General features: G+C 37.0%; 1 protein-coding gene across 4 annotated transcripts in view; it reads right to left on the bottom strand.

Annotated features, from left to right (window-relative positions):
- Positions 1-14,204, bottom strand: part of LANCL1 (LanC like glutathione S-transferase 1) — a 43,511-nt gene extending 29,307 nt beyond the window's left edge. The window contains exons 1-3 of one of the 4 annotated variants that reach the window (XM_068544533.1): positions 14,149-14,204; positions 13,740-13,836; positions 10,215-10,332 (exon numbers count right to left, since the gene is read on the bottom strand). In XM_068544533.1, coding sequence (XP_068400634.1) covers positions 10,215-10,332; positions 13,740-13,820 — 199 coding nt within the window. In that variant the 5' untranslated portion in view covers positions 13,821-13,836; positions 14,149-14,204. The other 3 variants (XM_068544535.1, XM_068544534.1, XM_068544536.1) reach the window with 3 other exon arrangements.
- Positions 14,205-15,148: the final 944 nt, after the last annotated feature.

The following is a 15,148-nucleotide window of genomic DNA, read 5'->3' as shown; positions in this document are numbered from 1 at the left end:
AAGCACTTACATCAGTGCCTGGCGTTAACATTAGTTACTGGCATACATGCACACACTCTCTGGCTCCCGTCATTCAAATGTTAATCCTATTAACATTTTATTAACAAGAATCATGTTTTAATCTTTACTCCTGTCTTTCCACAGTCAAATGATCACAAAACTGCATACTGATGATCCTCATTCCTTTAGGAGCCAAAATTCAATGTATTTTATTATTAAAGTATTGAATTCTTGTTTTTTGAACATTAATGTATAGTAATAATTTGTTAACTCTCAATTACTAACTGAAAAATTGATTATTCATGACACTTCATTCCTGAATAAATAACAGAGAGGATTTACAGTAATAACTGCTTCATTTGCAAATATGAGACAGCTGTGGGGTTTTAAAAATTCTTCCTTCCTTTCCTTCCGAAGGGTCAAGGCATTTTACCTCTGTGCTGTGAACAAAAAAAAGGTAAAAGCCAAGAATACGGCTTATAAAACTGCACTATGACAACCCACATGTATAAATAAATATGCAGGCTTTGGAGAAGATGATGTCTGAATCCTACTAAAAGCTTATGTTAACCACTCTCATCACTGTATTATATCCTCTGCTTCATTTAAAAATAAAAGCCAAGATAATTTCAGCTGTAAAATAGTTTGTGAAATGAATGTTAACTTTCTAAAGCAATGATTTGCTCCTTTTAAATTTCAACTTAAACTTGTATGTATCACCCTTACCAATAAAGCATTATAGTGTTTTCTAAAGCACATACGACACACAGAGGTGCTCTAGCAGAAATTCCAATAAGTACCCTGTCACTAACTGTCTCAATTTTTGCTGGAAAAAAACAAAAAACAGAAAATGGAAAAAGATGACATGAGTCCAGTTTTTCAGTTTGAAGTACATATGTAACATTAAAAACATATGGATGCTTCCTCTCTTCACTGAAACTCTTCCAAGATCAAGTGAGTAACTGAGACAAATCTAGGCATAGCATGAATGAGGTATGATGAAGTTGGGCAGCCTAGCTCTGTAGTTTTCTTTAGAGTCATGAACCAGAAACACAGACTCATTATTATGGGGTGTACTATGGATTGATAAATGTTTCAAACAAATTAAGGATTTTGAACTACAATCCTGCAGCCTGTGGACCACATTCACAGAAACATAGACAAGATGACAAAGCAGAGGGCTATTATGTACCAGATGAAGGAACAAGATAAAACCCCAGAAAAACAACTAAATAAAGTGGAGATAGGCAACCTTCCAGAAAAAGAATTCAGAATAATGATAGTGAAGATGATACAGGACCTTGGAAAAAGAATGGAGGCAAAGATTGAGAAGATACAAGAAATGTTTAATAAAGACCTAGGAGAATTAAAGAACAAACAAACAGAGATGAACAATACAATAACTGAAATGAAAAATACACTAGAAGGAATCAATAGCAGAATAACTGAGGCAGAAGAACGGAAAAGTGACCTGGAAGACAAAATAGTGGAATTCACTGCTGCGGAACAGAATAAAGTAAAAAGAATAAAAAGAAATGAAGACAACCTAAGAGACCCCTGGGACAACATTAAACGCAACAACATTCGCATTATAGGGGTCCCAGAAGGAGAAGAGAGAGAGAAAGGACCAGAGAAAATATTTGAAGAGATTATAGTTGAAAACTTCCCTAACATGGGAAAAGAAATAGCCTTCCAAGTCCAGGAAGCGCAGAGAGTCCCATACAGGATAAACCCAAGGAGAAACATGCCGAGACACATAGTAATCAAATTGGCAAAAATTAAAGACAAAGAAAAATTATTGAAAGCAGCAAGGGAAAAGTGACAAATAACGTACAAGGGAACTCCCATAAGGTTAACAGCTGATTTCTCAGGAGAAACTCTACAAGCCAGAAGGGAGTGGCATGATATACTTAAAGTGATGAAAGGGAAGAACCTACAACCAAGATTACTCTACCCGGCAAGGATCTCATTTAGATTTGATGGAGAAATCAAAAGCTTTACAGACAAGCAAAAGCTAAGAGAATTCAGCACCACCAAACCAGCTCTACAACAAATGCTAAAGGAACTTCTCTAAGTGGGAAACACAAGAGAAGAAAAGGACCTACAAAAACAAACCCAAAACAATTAAGAAAATGGTAATAGGAACATACATATCGATAACTACTTTAAACATGAATGGACTAAATGCTCCAACCAAAAGACACAGGCTTACTGAATGGATACATAAACAAGACCCATATATATGCTGTCTATAAGAGACCCACTTCAGACCTAGGGACACATACAGACTGAAAGCGAGGGGATGGAAAAAGATATTCCATGAAAATGGAAATCAAAAGAAAGCTGGAGTAGCAATACTCATATCAGATAAAATAGACTTTAAAATAAAGAGTATTACAAGGGACAAAGAAGGACACTACATAATGATCAAGGGATCAATCCAAGAAGAAGATATAACAATTGTAAATATTTATGCACCCAGCAGAGGAGCACCTAAATATATAAGGCAACTGCTAACAACTGTAAAAGAGGAAATCGACAGTAACACAATAATAGTGGGGGACTTTAACACCTGACTTACACCAATGGACAGATCATCCAAAATGAAAATAAATAAGGAAACAGAAGCTTTAAATGACACAATAGACCAGATAGATTTAATTGATATTTGTAGGACATTCCATCCAAAAACAGCAGATTACACTTTCTTCTCAGGTGCGCTCGGAACATTCTCCAGGATAGATCACATCTTGGTCACATCTTTGGATAGGTCACAAATCAAGCCTCAGTAAATTTAAGAAAATTCAAATCATATCAAGCATCTTTCCTGACCACAACGCTATGAGATTAGAAATGAATTACAGGGAAAAAAATGTAAAAAACACAAACACATGGAGGCTAAACAATACGTTACTAAACAACCAAGAGATCACTGAAAAAATCAAAGAGAAAATCAAAATATACCTAGAGACAAATGACAATGAAAACACGACGATCCAAAACCTAAGGGATACAGCAAAAGCAGTTCTAAGAGGGAAGTTTATAGCTATAAAAGCCTACCTCAAGAAACAAGAAAAATCTCAAGTAAACAATCTAACCGTTCACCTCAAGGAACTAGAAAAAGAAGAACAAACAAAACCCAAAGTTAGCAGAAGGAAAGAAATCATAACGATCAGAGCAGAAATAAATGAAATAGAAACAAAGAAAACAATAGCAAAGATCAATAAAACTAAAAGCTGGTTCTTTGAGAAGATAAACAAAATTGATAAACCATCAGCCAGACTCATCAAGAAAAAGAGGGAGAGGACTCAAATCAATAAAATTAGAAATGAAAAAGGAGAAGTTACAACAGACACCGCAGAAATACAAAACATCCTAAGAGACTACTACAAGCAACTCTATGCCAATAAAATGGACAACCTGGAAGAAATGGACAAGTTCTTAGAAAGGTATAACCTTCCAAGACTGAACCAAGAAGAAACAGAAGATATGAACAGACCAATCACAAGTAATGAAATTGAAACTGTGATTAAAAATCTTCCAACAAACAAAAGTCCAGGAACAGATGGCTTCACAGGTGAATTCTATCAAACATTTAGAGAAGAGCTAACATCTATCCTTCTCAAACTCTTCCGAAAAACTGCAGAGGAAGGAACACTCCCAAACTCATTCTATGAGGCCACCATCACCCTGATACAAAAACCAGACAAAGATGTCACAAAAAAAGAAAATTACAGACCAATATCACTGATGAATATAGATGCAAAAATCCTCAACGAAATACGAGCTAACAGAATCCAACAACACATTAAAAGGATCATACACCACGATCAAGTGGGTTTTATCCCAGGGATGCAAGGATTCTTCAATATATGCAAATCAATCAATGTGATACACCATATTAAGAAACTGAAGAATAAAAACCATATGATCATCTCAATAGATGCAGAAGAAGCTTTTGACAAAATTCAACACCCATTTATGATAAAAACTCTCCAGAAAGTGGGCATAGAGGGAACCTACCTCAACATAATAAAGGCCATATACGACAAACCCACAGCAAACATCATTCTCAATGGTGAAAAACTGAAAGCATTTCCTCTAAGATCAGGCACGAGACAAGGATGTCCACTCTCACCACTATTATTCAACATAGTTTTGGAAGTCCTAGCCACGGCAATCAGAGAAGAAAAAGAAATAAAAGGAATACAAATTGGAAAAGAAGAAGTAAAACTGTCACTGTTTGCAGATCACGATACTATACATAGAGAATCCTAAAAGCGCCACCAGAAAACTACTAGAGCTAATCAATGAATTTGGTAAAGTTGCAGGATACAAAATTAATGCACAGAAATCTCCTGCATTCCTATACACTAATGATGAAAAATCTGAAAGAGAAATTAAGGAAACACTCCCATTTACCACTGCAACAAAAAGAATAAAATACCTAGGAATAAACCTACCTAGGGAGACAAAAGACCTGTATGCAGAAAACTATAAGACACTGATGAAAGAAATTAAAGATGATACCAACAGATGGCGAGATATACCATGTTCTTGGATTGGAAGAATCAACATTGTGAAAATGAGTATACTACCCAAAGCAATCTACAGATTCAATGCAATCCCTATCAAATTACCAATGGCATTTTTTATGGAACTAGAACAAATCATCTTAAAATTTGTATGGAGACACAAAAGACCCCGAATAGCCAAAGCGGTCTTGAGGAAAAAAAACGGACCTGGAGGAATCAGACTCCCTGACTTCAGACTATACTACAAAGCTACAGTAACCAAGACCATATGGTACTGGCACAAAAACAGAAACATAGATCAATGGAACAAGGTAGAAAGCCCAGAGATAAACCCACGCACCTATGGTCAACTAATCTATGACAAAGGAGGCAAGGATATACAATGGAGAAAAGACAGTCTCTTCAATAAGTGGTGCTGGGAAAACTGGACAGCTACATGTAAAAGAATGAAACTAGAACACTCCCTAACACCATACACAAAAATAAACTCAAAATGGATTCGAGACCTAAATGTAATACCGAACACTATAAAACTCTTAGAGGGAAACATAGGAAGAACACTCTTTGACATAAATCACAGCAAGATCTCTTTTGATCCACCTCCTAGAGTAATGGAAATAAAAACAAAAATAAACAAATGGGACCCAATGAAACTTCAAAGCTTTTGCACAGCAAAGGAAACTATAAACAAGACGAAAAGACAACCCTCAGAATGGGAGAAAATATTTGCAAACGAATCAACAGACAAAGGATTAATCTCCAAAATATATAAACAGCACATGCAGCTCAATATTAAAGAAACAAACAACCCAATCCAAAAATGGGCAGAAGACCTAAATAGTCATTTCTCCAAAGACATACAGATGGCCAAGAAGCACGTGAAAAGCTGCTCAATGTCACTAATTATTAGAGAAATGCAAATCAAAACTACAATGAGGTATCACTTCACACCAGTTAGAATGGGCATCATCAGAAAATCTACAAACAACAAATGCTGGAGATGGTGTGGAGAAAAGGGAACCCTCTTGCACTGTTGGTGGGAATGTAAATTGATACAGCCACTATGGAGAACAGTATGGAGGTTCCTTAAAAAACTAAAAATAGAATTACCGTATGATCCAGCAATGCCATTACTGGGCATATACCCAGAGAAAACCATAATTCAAAAAGACACATGCACCCCAATGTTCATTGCAGCACTATTTACAATAGCCAGGTCATGGAAGCAACCTAAATGCCCATCAACAGACGAATGGATAAAGAAGTTGTGTTACATATATACAATGGAATATTACTCAGCCATGAAAAGGAACGAAATTGAGTCATTTGTTGAGACGTGGATGGACCTAGAGACTGTCATACAGAGTGAAGTAAGTCAGAAAAGGAAAAACAAATATTCTGTATTAATCCATGTATGTGGAACCTAGTAAAATGGTACAGATGAACCGGTTTGCAGTTGCAGAAGTTGAGACACAGATGTAGAGAACAAACATATGGACACCAAGGGGGGAAAACCACAGTGGGGTGGGGATGGTGGTGTGCTGAATTGGGCGATTGGGATCGACATGTATACACTGATGTGTATAAAATTGATGACTAATAAGAACCTGCAGTATAAAAAAAGAAACAAAAAAAAACTACTAATACTAAACTTTCTTTGGGTTATTTGTATGGAAATATGTTAATATAAATGTTTCAGATATTATATGAAATTTCTAAAAATCTTGTATGTTCTGGTATAATGTTATAAGTCATAATTCTAGTTATTACTTTAAAATGTACATCTCAGAAATAACGAAACAAAACAAAACAAAACAAATTAAGGACTTTATATCCCTGTAAGAAGCAAACAAGACTTGAGAGGAAGCAGAAAGGGGAGGCAGAGAGCTGTTTAATCAAGCTGAGAAAACAATAATGTTTCCCAGTATCAAATTTAGAACCTGTTGTAGCCCCTTTGTAAATTGAAATTACACTTGGCTCTACAAAAATTATTTATGATTTGGCATTTCTATAGTACTTCCTTTCTATGTCAGTCTTTATGAAAAGACTATTACTTACTGCAATAAGCAAATGAACTTAAAAATGAGTAAGAAATTTTCAATCAAAATCAAATATCAATTTCCCTAGAAATACAGAGCAGGCAAAATATCGCTTAGCAAATTTCAAATATTTATAGACATTGGTAAATTTATCCTTATAAAAATTTCCCCGAAGTGGGCCAGAAGCTAGAGATCCTTTGGCAGATGTTAAAAAATTGTGTCTTGCTGTCTAAGTACTCTGTGCAAGCACAGGAACAAAAAAGGATCATTTTTTTTTGTTATACAGAACTTATAGCAGAGATTGCTAGGTCTTACCCCCAAATCCATGCTCCTCTTTCCTTTAGTAACAGAACCTCAGGTAACAGACTACATTCACCATCCTTTCTTGCTAAGGGGTATGAATATGTGACTATGCTCCAGCCAATGCAAAGAAAGTAGAATTGAAATGCTGAGTGCGACTTCCAGGAAGTCTTTTTAAAGGGAAGAAATGCATTCGTCTTTGCCTCTTTTTACTCCCTGCAGCCTTGAAAAGCCGATGTAATGGCTGGATATTCAGTCACTATTTGGCCGAGGGTTAGAAGCCAGTGGCTGAGGGATGATGTAGCAGAAAGAAAGGAGCCTGGGTTCCTTTTGACATCCTGAGGCCATCATAGCAGCCCTGGACCCCCTCCCTCTGGCTTTCTTTTATATTAGAGGAAAAAAACAAAAAACCAAAAACTTCTATCTTATTTAAGTCACTGTAATTTTGATTATTTTGGGTATATGCAACTGAACCCAATCCTATTCCAAAACCAAGCCTATCTGAATCAGCACAAATATGAGACCATACTTCCACTGGGGAATGAAACTTAACAAAATAAGATGGTAATTTAAGGTTCTAGTTGTAACAGTCACGTAGTTTCTCAAATAAACTATGTGTTGTATGCAAAAGCTTTCATTGCATACTGACAACAAATGCTTAATAAACATGAATGCTGAAGAAGAAAATAAAGTTTTAAAGGATTTCTACAATTAGTATTTCCCAAAGTAATATTATTTTGGACAAGTTAATAACAAGAGCAAATAATAAATTAATATTTATAGAAATATGACCCTAAATTTGGGGAACAAAGTTAAAAATATATAATCCCCTTTCCCTCAAAAGTATTACTTTTTGAAAGATAATGAAGGGACTTCCCTGGTGGCGCAGAGGTTAAGGATCTGCCTGCCAATGCAGGGGACACGGGTTCGAGCCCTAGTCCGGGAAGATCCCACATGCCACGGAGCAACTAAGCCCGTGTGCCACAACTGCTGAGCCCACGTGCCACAACTACTGAAGCCTGTGGGCCTAAAGCCCGTGCTCCGCAACAAGAGAAGCCACCGCAGTGAGAAGCCTACACACCGCAATGAAGAGTAGCCCCTGCTCTCCGCAACCAGAGAAAGCCCAGGCGCGGCAACGAAGACCCAACGCAGCCAAAAATAAATAAATAAATTTTTTAAAAAAAAGAAAGATAATGAGGCACAAAAAGTAACATACAAAGCCACACATAATTATGTAAACACTGCTGTGAGACATAATACCAAGTATTTTTATTGTGTTAAGATGTTTGTGAATGTATTTTTGGTAATAAAATAGCAGTTATGAATGATGATACTTGATAAGACATAATATAACGGGAGGAAAAGGTATTATGATTTTCTGCGGTTGAATCAGCTTTAGTTTCTCATGCAACTCAGAGTTTTATGCTATTCAGATGGAACACTGCACAGGAAAAGCATTTTACTTATCAAAACACTGGAGGAGGCTCCATTTTACATGGGAACAATGGCTTTTTAACAGTGCTTGATGGGGAGACATTAGGAACCTTGCCTTGAAAGCCATTAGCAAATTTATCTAGAAAATTTTATGCTACATCATAAAGTAACCAGCAACTGAAGACATCCTAAACTGCTTAGTATGCCAATTGCCCCTACGAGCTGCTTTCAGGAGACAGCAATGAGTATCATAGATACTGAAGCAGAAAAAGTTGAAGGACATGGGCAATTCAAAGAAAATGATGCCAAAAACTCCATAGTGCCAAAAAAATTTAAACAAACTTGCATTTTACTTTGGAGTAACATTTTTTTTTTCTATTTCCAAGTAAATTTTAACTTTGTTTCTCAACTAGCCCTGCCAATAGAGGAGCTTTTCCTTACACTGCCAAACTATCAATTCAAACTTGAAATCAATCACCACTTCTTCTCCTAAAGCAAGCAAGTACCTTATAATATATAATAAATAATATAAGCTCACCTGAAGCGGGTGAGTTAGAGATTTAAGTCATTCTTTTAACAATCAGTTAGGGAATTAAATCTAGCCATCTGTCTCAGTTGTCCTGTTTTGTTCAAATCCTCATAATTTAAAATAAAGAACAGTAATGCTCATTAATGAGATTCATCTACCAATTACTGCGCAATTGGGACGCAGCAGCTACTCAATAAATGACAACTGTTGCTATAATGTCTCTTGAAGCAAAATACTTTCATTTTATTCTCACCTTAACATTTCTTGTGTTAAGCTTCTAAGATCTACAAAAATCATAAAACTAAACTATAAAAGGGAGGGTCCAACACTATTTAGTCTATTCCTTTTATTTTATAAAATACTGACCTTAAACGTCCCTGAGAGATTATAATTTTACTGATTGTATCTGCCTTCCCCATCCTCGTAAGAAAGAAATCAGTTGCCATAACTGAGAGGATTGCTAGGAGACTGCTATTAGTAAATTCCTCTCAGAAAAGCTCTCAAAGTATGCTCTAAGGATGACCATCTACATCAAGACCACTGAGGCTTGCAAACTGCAGATTCCTGGCCTGTTCAAGACTACCGAAGCAGAATCTTGCTGTGAGGCCCAGGAACATGCATGTTTATGATAAGCATCATTGCCTTAAAATCAAATCCAAACTCCTTAAGCTGAAAACCTATTCCTCCTTGTCTGCTTTTCAGAGTAACTGGGAAACACTAAGTCTCTAAATTGTGCTTTCTTCAAGATTAGAAAGCTGTCTATCTCTCTGTATTAGTAAGCTAGCTGCAGTTATTCAGCTTTCCTTTGGTTTCTCTCACTCTCACTTTTTTGATATTTATGTACTATTTCCTCCCAAACTTTCTCAACCTCTCAATGACCAGTAAAACAGTGGATGTACACCAACCAGCAACAACTATACTGGAGGATTAGTTCACGGAATCTATACTCTACCCTGAGTTCCTGTATGGATCCCTGTTATGTGGTAACGTTAAAAAAAAAAGACAGTTCTGGACATGTTTTATTTTCCGTGGGCAAATTCCTCTGTTTCATGCACTGCATTTTGGGAATCTTCCCAACTCTTCCCACTGAAATTCCATCTCTGAATTAACTATGTAATGCTGAACATCAATTTTTCTCCCAAGTATGGCAGCCATCCAAATTTGTGTCAGGCGTGAATTACAGGAATATGCTTACCCTGCCCTAAATTCTGAGCACTGTTAAAGATCCAGAAGATACCCAGGTTAGGCTGAGAGCACAGCATTCTCCCCAGAAGCAATTACTCCTCTGCAGATGCAGGAAGCATTTAAGGGTGCAGCATTCAGCCAGACAGCTCTCCTCTACCACGCTTATGCCAGTTCACAGTCAGCACTTCATACCTGCCCAGCCAGTGTAAACAGTGCTATCCCGAGGGTCTGCTGACTTTAGGCCTCTCTCCATTCGCTGAAGAAGCTCTCGAATCTTATTGTTCAGGCGTTGTGAGAACTCAGTAGTCAGCTGTAGGTATTAAAGGGAAAACAAATATCAAAAAATATGGGGCACTGGGTGTCCTGGACTATATAGGCTATTAAAAATAGGAGGGTACTTCATTTCCACTTAAGCTACATTTTTTTTTGCCTAAGAGAACTGGACAATTACTTTATTCTTAAACAAGAACAAATTAACAAAACTTAAAAGTACTACTGTGTTTTCTTACTCAAGTTGGGAAATATTTTTGATGTAACTTAAATGTTTTACATAAAATTTTTAGTTAAATACTAAAATAGACTGCCAGTGATAAACTGGATCATAGTAGTTTCCACCTACTAAGAATCATCTATTATTTAAACCAATATTTTTTATTATAATAAAAGTCATTTTATTAAACTAAGCACAAATCAGAAAATGTCTGCTGTTTTCAAGCCACTGGAGTTTTAGTATTCAAGCAGCAGCAATGTTAATCCCCTAAAGAAACATTCTAATTGCTTCTGTTATTTGAAAAATGAGGATAAACATTTATAAAAAATCCATTTATAAAAAATGTATAAACATTTAAAAAAATTGTAGAAGTAGCATAAGAAAAGCAAAATAAATTCACAGATATCAGGAGCCTCCAGCAGAGTGGAAAGAACATCAGACCAAGTATCAAAAACCCATGCCCAGCACAGTGCCCAGAAGGCTTGGGGCCTCCTAAATACTGCTCAGTGAATGTGCCCGGCTACATCCTTATCCACTATTAGCTGAGTGACCATGTTCAACCCATAACTCCTTTATGCTTCAGTTGCCTCTGTAAAGTCAGGATAATAATACCTGTCCCACCAATTTCAAAAGGTGCATTGAGGATCAAATGAGATTGTGTCTCTCATGTCTTTTGCATTCAGGGATGTAAATGTTGATATTTTTACTATTTTAAGCAGTCCAATGGTCTATAAAAAGTAATTTGGATATAGATTGAAAGCACACTGAGGCTGGGGTGTGGGGTTAGTGACATCCATATAAAGGCCCACAGACGTGGCATAAACGGTGAGGCATACCGAATAATTATGTTATTTGTTCTAAAAGTAACTGAAAAATATTTTGAAAGTTCTGTATACACTGAATCATGAAGTGTCTTAAAAGAGCATTTTAATGTATCCTTCAATATTTTTAGGAATCTGCTGTGATTCCCAGACTTGGATTTCACAAAGCAGTAAAACTGTGAAACAATGTTGGGGAACATTACAAGGACACAGACATTTTATTTCATCACACAAGGACTGTAAAAACAAACCTAACTACTACCTGTTAGCATCATAACCTCATTTTTTAAAAAGGGCATTTAAAAACCGAAAAAAGTAGAAAAGGTGGTATCAGAATTATTAATAATAATAAAAGACATTAAGTTTTACTGGTACTTTTAAGAGTATCTCTGATAAGACAAATCAGACGATTAACCATATCTGGGTTATTTATTCTGAAGCACCACTATGATCCATTATTTCACTCTCTGAAGAAGAAACCAGTGTTTGATGGACACACTCCCTTTATTTAACAATGTCTGCCAAGGGGTTAAGATTTCAACAAGCCTTAAAAATACATTTAGTAAGGTAAAATATACTTCAGTATTGATATAAAAGGTCTATAAATCTCAACTAGATAGAAGAGTGCATCTACATAAGAACATGTCATATTCTGTTCATAGATCATGGATAATTTATCATCTTGCCTGGCCTTACTGTAAGCGACCAAGAATAATGAGAATGCCTCAGCCTTAAGAAGGGAAGTCACTTTCTATTTGGCACATAATTGCATTTAAGAAAAGTGAGCTGCCTAAAAATACTAATTGCTTGTAGCAGACCACAAAATTATTCAAACCTAGGAATAATTTGAAGAGTGTCTAAAAACACTTTTTCTGATAGATGCCAGGAAATAGAGCAGTTCCTTTTTGAAATCTTTGCGTTAACAAATTAAGGAGGACAGATCTTCAGGGTCCCATCCTTGATGTTCAACATTAAACAATTTTAAAATTGGTAGGTTAATTTCTTTCTGGGATGGGTCCAAAAACCATGTGTTAGGCAATAAATTACACTATTATTTTGGGGCCAGAGTTCAAATTAATGAACATTTTTTTTCTCCCTTAGAAACAGAGTTAAATTTATAAAAAGCATTTACTTTATAAACAGCCTAAATAGTGAGATACATTTTATTGAAGGCTGCTGTCATTAGGATCCATCCTCAAGTGTTCTCTTTGCCAAGTAAGCATGAAGCAGCAGGTCTTCCTCCAACAAGACAAGACAAATGCTTCAGCTTCAGGATCTGCAGAGCTGGGCAGAATGCAAGTCCAAATAGCCAAAAGGAAGCCATCTGACTTCAAGGTAATGATTACAGGCTTTGTTTAGGGAGTTCAATTCTAGTCTTAAAAGAATCAGATTGATTCTAGCTCCATACACACTTTGGCAGCCTTCTATCTTACAGCTCTTCTCCATCTCTTTCATTCCTCCTACTTGCATTACTCACCCAAGTTAATTTATAATGACAAGTGTTTTAAGGAAAGAAACAACAGAATCACTGAAAGCTCACTTGGCAGATATGAAATCTCTAAGGCCCTTACATCACATGCAAAATGCTTTTCATATGGCTGATAAGCTTAGAAGAAATAAACTGGTAAAATTAAAAAAAAAAATGCGTGCACATTTAAAGATATCACTCTTCCAACCTAACTCACTCTTAGGATTTCTCAACTAGGTATTCTTAAAAAGAACTGTATTCCCTCTTAACAATTATATTCAGAGGCATGAGAAAACACAGGCTTCTGGTATCTCACGTCCAGGTTCTCTTTCTTACACTGACTTGTGAGGTGCTCACCAGTTAAACTGACCAGTTTTATGTATTTATTTATTTTCCAGTTGTGGGGATGTCCTGGGAAGAGTGCAAATGATACAAAGCTTTCAGGACTATGTCCCAAATCTCTCTTAGCACTTTCAGTTTAAAGATGTCTTCACCACATTCTGTTTTACTCTCATCCTTACCCTGTCCGTACTCCTGTTCAATCATAAAACAGTAACACGGCACCCATGAAATACCATCAGGATTTCTCACCTCTCTTTAAAAAACAAACCAAAAGTGATCAAAAATGCAAGATTACACAGAAAATTGCAGAGCCGCGAATTTTTATAATTTAAATATCAATGTTTGAGACTGTTTCAATTATTCATTATTGTTGATAATATTAACAATGACTCCTTACCGAAGTTCAACATGTTAAAGCTCACATTGTATATTTTCACATATACTTTATATATTTAAAATATATTTTGTATGTTTATAGTGAAACTCTATTATATTTTTTAAAAAAGGATGCTCATCCCTTTCTTTCAGGCAAAACTGAACTTTCCAAACACTCGGGGCTGGAGGTAGGGATGCAGACAGATATTTCCCAAACTCACCCTCCCAGCAGAATCAAAGTAGCCTTCAGCCAGGGATTTGTTATAATCGGCATAAGGATTCGGGAAGGCCCTTTGCGCCATGATGCCAGAAACGAGCCTGCAGAACAGGAGAAAAAGAAAATCTACGTTGAGATACGGGCCTCGGCCGAGTTGCAAAGGCCGCGGCCAGCGCCCCGGGAACACCTTCCTTCCAGTTCCCGGACCACTGCTTGGTCCTGGCGGTCCGAGCGGACCCCGGGCCCACCGCGGCCCAGCCGCTAGGGCGTGGCACCTCCGCAAAAAGGCTGCCAGGGCCCCGAACCCACAGCGATGAATGGGACCCGTTTCACACCCCACGTTCGCACTCTCGAGATTCAAAGTAACTACCAGTCCAGGGCCCCTAAGCCCTGCACGGTCTCGGGCCACTCACCCCGCAGCCTCCGGACAAAAACAGAAGCGACGCTTTCACGGCCCACTTCCTGCCAGCTGGACCAATCACAGCCTGCGCCACTCCGGAGGCCCCACCACTTCTCATTTTCACTTGTTAAAGAGACAGAAGTGTGGTTTCCAAAGGATGATACAGGGTGATTTAATTCTTGGAGGGCTGGAGTGGGGACATATCTTAGAATAATGTGCAGCTGTACCCAATATTTCCTACCTTTCTTCTCTTTTAATTTTTTTTTAAAAAAGTTAAGTAAACTAATACTACTCCAGATGATTCAAAAGAATTCAATTTTTTTTTTTTTTTTTAATCTGGAGGAGAAAAAAAGACTGCTTTGAGATCTGAATATATTCATAGTCCTACCGCTAGAACTGAATAAAATTGGGGAGGATTATGTTTCTCCAGAGATTTGTCAAACTTTTTCTTTCATTTCTTAAAAGACAAACAAATGAAACAAAACACCACCACTACCATCAGCAACAACAGTGACAAAAATCTTTGAAGATAATTCATGATAATTTAACCTCAAAGGCTCTTGGTGGATGTGAGTGGCCAAGGGCAAGGTATCAAATAGCAATTGCCAAAACTTCAAGGAAAATAACATGAAAACACAAACCACAGCTCTTAAGAACTTTAAGCTCCTCCTTAGTCTAAATTAGACTATAATACTGTATACCCAAGCCCTTTAAAAAGATAACAATGTCCAATAGAGCAGGACAACCAAAGGAATCAATTTCAATGTTTAACAGTCTCTAGTATTTGAAAAATTTTGCTTTCATTTAAATTTAAATCCCACCTGGTCCACATTAGGCCCATTCTGTTGCTCAGAGAATTTTGAAGTTCTGTTAAATGGTCAGAAAGAGTCACATTCTCTTTTCTTTCCTTCTCTCTTGTTTCAAGGAAGGACCCTAGCCCCAAACCTCTTGTTGAAGCTCGATCCCTACCCCACCCCCACCTTGGCCCAAGCTTGTCCCTCTGTGGCTGCCAA

This window comes from Eschrichtius robustus, chromosome 5 (assembly GCF_028021215.1).
Source record: "Eschrichtius robustus isolate mEscRob2 chromosome 5, mEscRob2.pri, whole genome shotgun sequence".
In the NCBI taxonomy this organism is placed as follows: domain Eukaryota; kingdom Metazoa; phylum Chordata; class Mammalia; order Artiodactyla; family Eschrichtiidae; genus Eschrichtius; species Eschrichtius robustus.
This window is presented reverse-complemented; position numbering and strand designations above follow the sequence as displayed.